Source organism: Chaetodon trifascialis, chromosome 20 (genome assembly GCF_039877785.1).
Source record: "Chaetodon trifascialis isolate fChaTrf1 chromosome 20, fChaTrf1.hap1, whole genome shotgun sequence".
Taxonomy (NCBI): Eukaryota; Metazoa; Chordata; class Actinopteri; order Chaetodontiformes; family Chaetodontidae; genus Chaetodon; species Chaetodon trifascialis.
The window spans coordinates 535001-542500 of record NC_092075.1 but is presented as its reverse complement, the minus strand read 5'-3'; the positions used below and the strand labels follow the sequence as shown (position 1 = coordinate 542500).

The window sequence follows — 7500 nt, the reverse complement described above, 5'->3', positions numbered from 1 at the left end:
GTTAAACACGAGTGCGAGCTCGGCGTCCTCGTGATCCTCTGTGGAACATAAAGCTCAGTGTTCCTCCGCAGCTCCACTTAATCTCATTTCAAGCTGTGGACGTAGAACGTACAGCGAGCGCAGTCCTGTGACAGCAAAGCTGATTCTGGGTCAGACGTTTCCTCTGTTTACACACATGCACGAGGCCTTTTCTGTTAGTTCATGAGTCACATGTTTGATGGCACAGCTCAGTGAGCCACACACACACACACACACACACACACTCACACACACACACACACACACACACACACACACACACTCACACACACACACACACACACACACTGCAGGCGGCTGAAACAGGTGTGTTCACATAGGTGTTGGTTCAGTCAATAGAGGTGAGGACTGAAGGAGACGTTTCAGTTCATCCATCAAACACGACGTGTTGGTTTCACTTTTACTAAAACGTCTCATTAAAAAACAGGTTTTTTAGTTTTTTTGTCTCTTGTGACAAAATTAATTAATTTTTAAATTTTTTCTTGGTCACAATGAACGAAGTCTTCTCTTGCTTTTAGCTCTGTGTTTGGTCTCCACCAGCTCCTGCGTAGTGTCCCTTTAGGACCTGAGACCTCTAAAGACGTGTTGTGATTGTGTCCCAGGGATCATTGAGCGAGCCGGGGGCTCCATGGAGGAGGAGATGGGCTGGCTGCGGAGCTCTCAGTCCGTGGCGGCGGGAGAGTTCGCTCTGAGCGACGCCTTCTACTTCTACAAGAAGGGTTTGGAGAGCATCGTGGACGACCAGGTGACCCAGCGCTTCTCCTCTGAGGAGCTGACCTCCTGGAACCTCCTCACCCGAACCAATCAGAACTTCCGTTACATCAGCCTCCGCCTCACCATCATCTGGGGCCTCGGCGTCTTCGTCCGCTACTGCGTCCTGTTCCCGCTCAGGTCAGTCTGAGGCGAAGAAGCCCCTCGCCTCCTCATGAGATGGTGATGTGGCTTTTGAAGGACGTCACAGCACTCGTCAGTTCACAACTCAGGTGTAGTTTTCTGAATAAAGTGTGGAAAGAAGCAGCCAAAGGTTTCCTCTGCAGGCTGTCAGGACTCAGGGCTCAGCCTCCCAGTCAGGACTCAGGGCTCAGCCTCCCAGTCAGGGCTCAGCCTCCCAGTCAGGGCTCAGCCTCCCAGTCAGGACTCAGCCTCCCAGTCAGGACTCAGGGCTCAGCCTCCCAGTCAGGGCTCAGCCTCCCAGTCAGGGCTCAGCCTCCCAGTCAGGACTCAGGGCTCAGCCTCCCAGTCAGGACTCAGGGCTCAGCCTCCCAGTCAGGGCTCAGCCTCTCAGTCAGAGCTCAGGGCCCACGTGATCCCACGCTGAGTTTCTGATCAGAGTCCACATTAGTTGATACTGCACAGTTGTGGATTACAGAATCAAAACCAGGTCCTGGTGGTCTGGGGGCTCAGGGTGCTGACCCAGTCCCCGTCCAGCTGGGGACCCTCGTTACATATCATTCCTGTAGATGTATTAAGATGAAGCGGACGCCCTGTTCAAAGATGGCGGCTCATTTATTGGGTCCAGATGCTGTTTTGGTTTTTGGGCCCACTGAGCGTGCTCAGTAGAGGCCTCCTCTGGCTGACTGTCTTCCTGTCTGGCCGCCTCACTTCCTGTTTGCTGGCCACAGGTGAAGCTCCTGAGCCTCTGCGGCGCCCCCTGCTGTTTAATTACTGTCTGATTCATTTGCTCTCAGCTCGTCCTTCCTCTTCCTGCAGGATCACGCTGGCCTTCATCGGCCTCTCGTGGCTCGTGATGGGAACGGTTCTGGTTGGATTTCTACCTGAGAGCAGGTACGACAGCAAGCCGCAGCCACGCAGCAGCTCCTCCAATCGGGCGGCTCAAAGCTAACGTGAACCGTGTTCATTTCCTGTGTGAATCTCAGTGTGAAGAACTGGCTGAGCGAGCTGGTCCACCTGACCTGCTACAGGATCTGTGCCAGAGGCCTGTCAGCCACCATCGTGTACCACAACAGGTCAGCTACAGCCCGCCGCTGCAGCCTTCACACACCTGCAGCTTCCAGCTAACATCCTTCTTCTTCTTCTCCTTCTTCTTCTTCTTCTCCTTCTTCTTCTTCTTCTTCTTCTTCTTCTTCTGTTTCCTGCAGAGAAAACAAACCTCAGAAAGGAGGAATCTGCGTAGCCAATCACACCACGCCGATGGATGTGGTGATCCTGGCCAATGACGGCTGCTACGCCATGGTGAGTGTCATCAGCAGGTGAGTCAGCGGCTCCAGGTGTTTGATGTGGTGATGTCACCGCTCGGCTCCCTGTCGTCCACAGGTGGGACAGGTCCACGGCGGTCTGATGGGGTTCATTCAGAGGTCCATGGTGAGGGCGTGTCCTCACATTTGGTTCGACAGGTCGGAGATGAAAGACCGACACGCCGTGACGAGCAGGTGAGATGGGCGGAGCCAGTAAACAGAACGGGAAGTGATGATGAGCTGCTGCTGACTTCTCTGCACAGAAGAAAATGACAGTACACTGTTAGCATTAGCTTAGCAGCTAGCATTAGCAGAAGCTAACAGAGTGAAGCTGCTTCATCTGAAGTGAAGCTAAAAAACAGTGAAAGAGGACGTTCAGCAGGAGACAGCGCAGCCTGTTTCCTCGCTCTTCATCATGGCAGCAGCGTGACGACGATGATGGTGATGATGATGATGATGATGATGATGATGATGACGACGATGATGACGATCAGTGACGCTGAGTAACGAGCGTGTTCCTCTGTCTGCAGGCTGAGAGCTCACGTTGCCGCTAAGACCAAACTTCCCATCCTGATATTTCCTGAAGGTCAGAGTCTGCCGGCTGTCGCTCGCCATGCGAGGATGATGATGATGGTGGTTTGGTGGTCGGGTGACGTCTGTCTGTTTCCACAGGAACCTGCATCAACAACACCTCCGTCATGATGTTCAAGAAGGGGAGCTTTGAAATTGGAGGGACGATCTATCCGGTCACAATAAAGGTACGAGCGCTCGGACGAGCGGCTGAAAACGATGTTTTTTGAACGCAGTCTGGTGGGCGTGTCCGTCCTCGGTCCTCTGGAGGTTTCTGTCGCTCGCCTCACGTCTCGCTCCCTGTGCCTCAGTACGACCCTCGATTCGGCGACGCTTTCTGGAACAGCGCCAAACACAACATGGTCAGCAACGTGCTGCGCATGATGACCAGCTGGGCCATCGTGGTCAACGTGTGGTACCTGCCCCCCATGACCATCCAGGTACGGCCCGGCGTGGCCCGCCTCCTCCGTCCGCCAGTCTGTCCTTTCCTTTGCTGTGGGACAGACAGCAAACATCTACCAGCTCTATGTGTACAGTAATACTACACACAGTACTGCAGTACAGCAAAGATCTCCTCTGACCTGCAACGGAAATCTGTGTGTTTTACTGCATACAAGAAGTATTATGTCATACAGCTGTGTATTAGTACTGCTTTCTGCCTGTGTATTTGTACTGCTCTCTGGCTGTGTATTAGTACTGCTCTCTGGCTGTGTATTAGTACTGCGCTCTGGCTGTGTATTAGTACTGCTCCCTGGCTGTGTATTAGTACTGCGCTCTGGCTGTGTGTTAGTACTGCGCTCTGGCTGTGTATTAGTACTGCTCTCTGGCTGTGTATTAGTACTGCTCTCTGGCTGTGTATTAGTACTGCGCTCTGGCTGTGTATTAGTACTGCGCTCGGTGTGTGTAGTTGCTGCTCGGTGCCTGCAGGGGGCAGCATCTCCTCTTCAAACAGCGTCAAACCTTCATCTCACTCTCAGAAGACTTCCTGTGATATGATGTGAGCATACTGCTACTGTCCTTCCTCTGAGTGTTACTGCGTATGACGTGTACTGTGTGTACTGTGTGTACTGTGCGAGCAGGATGATGAAGATGCGGCTCAGTTTGCCAGCAGAGTGAAATCTGCCATCGCTCATCAGGGAGGACTGCTGGACCTGGCCTGGTGAGGACCACCTGAATACTCAGATTACTTCAGGACGTGAAGTCACGTCCCTCACCAACGTCCTCCGTGTTTTTGTGTCTTTCAGGGACGGAGGACTGAAAAGAGGGAAAGTGAAGGAGTCGTACAAAGAGGAGCAGCAGAAGATGTACAGCAGCACCATCGCTGGACAGAACGGCGTCCAGTCCCCGAAAGCCGGCGCAGAGGACGCACAGAGACACTGACGCTGGGCACACCGGGCACACTGGGCACACTGTGCACACTCAGACTGGTCTGACTGGTCTGACTGGTCACTCTGAACTGGGTGAACTGTGTTTTTAGAACCTCGTCGACTCTAAAAGTTTTATCTTGCACTTTTTAAAGGAGCTGTTTGTAGGACAGCGTCTCCACCAGCAGGAGGCAGCATAGGACAACACACTGATCCTGTCCAGCCTCTCCTGCTTGTCCTCCTCCAGCTATTGTCAGACTGGACGTTCTGTCTTATCATCAGCGTTTTATTCGTCCTCTGTGGACACAAACTAAATGTCAAAAATTCTTCTTCATGTTTTTTTCTGATGAGAAATAACAGGACAGACGACCGGAGACACGCAGGACAGTTCCAGCGGACGGACCGGCGTGTCCGTGTGAGGAGCTGAATGTTACAGATTCAATAAGAAGGAAAATAAACGAGTAGAAGAAACGAGTGAAAACATGAAGACGAAGAGGAGGAAGAAGAGCTGATGATGGAGGAGAAGCTCACGTTTCATCTCTTCACTTTTTCTTCTTTGCGTTTTATTTTCTTCTCTTTTAACTTTTCACTCAAACATCAGATTTAATTAATTCTGCAGACGTGAAAATGAGCTGAAGGACGCAGCAGAAGACGAAAGGACAGGACGGACGGACGAGTCCAGAAAGAAAGTCTTAAAACTAAAAGTCAAAGAGAGAAAAACAGTAAAAACACAACAGAAAATGAAAATGTAGAAATGAATGTGGCTCCTGTTTCTCAGCCTGCGGCTCGGGGCCCTCAGAGGGCCACAGGAAGACTCGTCAGACAGGAAGTACAAAAGACTTCGTGTCTCACATGTTTTATTCTGAACTTCTGAAAATAAACTAACTTGATTTGACTTCAGGTCAACACTTATTTAGCGCCATCAGAGATGACAGGTGGTTTGTCCCTCCTGGGCTCCTGTAGAAATATTCTCATTTCCAGGTGATTCAACAGAACGCTGGACCTTCGAGTAACACGAGCACACGGTTAGAAACGAGGACATAATCAAACACTCTGAGTCACGTCAGCAGCAGAGAGCGACCTGTGACCTCCAGACGAAGGTTAACCCAGGAGGAGGAGGAGGACGAGGAGGGAGGAGGAGGAGGAGGAGGACGAGGAGGAGGAGGACGAGGAGGACGAGGACGAGGACGAGGAGGAGGAGGAGGAGGAGGAGGAGGAGGAGGAGGAGGACTAAACCCAGAGAGAACTGACAGACGAATGAAGTTTGAAATGTGTCTCTGAGGCTTCGTCACAGCAGCTGCTTTTATTTTGGAGGATAATTAAAGGAAATCACTTAAACACAAAGAGCAGCAGTGAAACTGACTCCAGGTCAGCGGATCATGTGAATAAAGACGACGGACTCGTGATGATCGGAAACTGTTTAAAGGACGACGTGACGTCCGTGAACGCTGCACAGAAACATGATTTTAACCTTAAGATCAATCAGCAGTACTTCATTACTCTACTGCACTCTGATACCTGCATCTAAAATACTGCAATCATAAAAATATCAAATATAAAACGTGTCAGTCAGTTTTCACTTCCTCCAGCAGACCTCAGAGGATTTCAAAATAAAACGTTCATTATCAAATAATTCTCTCAATAATTACAAACAATTAATAAATATGAATGTTAATATTAATAATTATCTTCAAACACAATGAAATATTTTACAAACAGCAAAAAAATTAAATATAGATTAAAAAATACTTTACATTCATGTGCTCATCAGTTAATCCTGAAAGTCTTTTTTTCTGTTTTATTTTTAAGATTCATAAATACAGAAAACAAACAGCAGTACAAATACTCAGCATGTGTAAATGTACTGCATGTTCTTCATATTTAATTCTCATAAGAGCCGACAGGTCGACTTCATCTCTTCATCTTCATCTTCTTCATCTTCTTTCTTCCTTTTCTAACCCAGAGCAGAGCTCCTTCAGTTCATGTGTTCATAAAAACAATCACTTCTTTTTCATTCTGTTTTTTTAATATTCATGTAATTATTGTTTTTATTCTGTTCTTTGCTATTTTTATTTTTCTTATCATTTTTCTATATTTTTCTTTTTTCTGGCAATTTTTCTGTATTTGTCTTTTTTCCTCATGTTTTTTCTGTATTTTTCTCTTTTTTTGTTAATTTTTGTGTTTTTCTTTTCTCTGGTCATTTTTCTGTATTTTTATTTTTTCTGTTAATTTTTCTGTATTTGTCTTTTTTCCTCATGTTTTTTCTGTATTTTTCTCTTTTTTTGTTAATTTTTTTGTGTTTTTCTTTTCTCTGGTCATTTTTCTGTATTTTTATTTTTTCTGTTAATTTTTCTGTATTTGTCTTTTTTCCTCATGTTTTTCTGTATTCGTCTTTTTTCTCGTTATTCTTCCTTGTGTTCGTCTCTCTCGGGTCTTTGTGAAGCTGAAGCTGTGAATCCTGATTCCTCGCCGTCTCTTTTGTTTCTGTCTGTCCAATAAACTGAAACCTCCGTCGCCTCTTCGTCTCTGGTTTTTGCTGATTCGTCTGTGATGTTCGTGAATATTAGTGGCCCTTCGGACGTTTGAAGACGTCGTCTTCAGGCTCCTTCCTGATGAAAAGAGCTGTTGTTTGAGCGATCGGCTGCTCGGCTGTCCTCCATCAGGAGGCTGAGCTGCTCCTCCTCTGTGATGGAGGCGTGGATGGAGGAGCTCGGCTGACATGTTTACTGTGACGGCGCTTTAATAAAGAAAGCAGCGACTGTGAAATAGCGTGGAGTCACTGTTGCACACGCCGCCGTAACGAGCCGCCGCTCAGATTGCCTGAACAGAAATGTTTGTTCTCCCTAACAAGATTGTGAATTATTAATAGGATCTAAAGCCGATCCTATAACCCGATTGTGGAGGTGGGATTCTTGGCGAGCGATGCTCCGCCGCACCATTTACTGTGATGTATGTGTCTGCACATCTTTATATCCAATTTAATGCGATTCAGATAGATTTCAGAGGGACATCATCAAAGACACGGGACTGACCCGCCACACGCCGCACGCCGCACGGCCCCATATGTTCATTCAATTTGCTCAATTTTACTTTTACCCTCCAGTGATCTATACAAATGCAATGCAGGTACACGGAGTAAATATGAATACATGTCCAGATGGAACGGGACTGAGTGCCGTCCCGTCCACAGAGGACATCGTTTCAGATGCTGGGAACCAGAGTCTGACCGCTCGCCATTAGCTGCAGCGTAATGCCTTTAAATACATTGTTCTGCCATCTATTCTGCGCTCCTGCTGTGATGTATGTGAGGCTGAGGAGCTCCAGGGATCGAT

The 7500-nt window shown here is 48.1% G+C and overlaps 1 protein-coding gene across 1 annotated transcript in view; it reads left to right on the top strand.

Annotated features, from left to right (window-relative positions):
* The window catches only part of gpat3 (glycerol-3-phosphate acyltransferase 3), an 8726-nt gene extending 3843 nt beyond the window's left edge, over positions 1 to 4883 (top strand). Inside the window, exons 4-13 of the mRNA XM_070988795.1 lie at positions 642 to 930; positions 1750 to 1824; positions 1917 to 2006; positions 2139 to 2232; positions 2314 to 2429; positions 2765 to 2820; positions 2907 to 2992; positions 3116 to 3244; positions 3884 to 3963; positions 4049 to 4883. Coding sequence (XP_070844896.1) covers positions 642 to 930; positions 1750 to 1824; positions 1917 to 2006; positions 2139 to 2232; positions 2314 to 2429; positions 2765 to 2820; positions 2907 to 2992; positions 3116 to 3244; positions 3884 to 3963; positions 4049 to 4184 — 1151 coding nt within the window. The 3' untranslated portion in view covers positions 4185 to 4883. The remainder of the gene's footprint in view (positions 1 to 641; positions 931 to 1749; positions 1825 to 1916; positions 2007 to 2138; positions 2233 to 2313; positions 2430 to 2764; positions 2821 to 2906; positions 2993 to 3115; positions 3245 to 3883; positions 3964 to 4048) is intronic.
* Positions 4884 to 7500: the final 2617 nt, after the last annotated feature.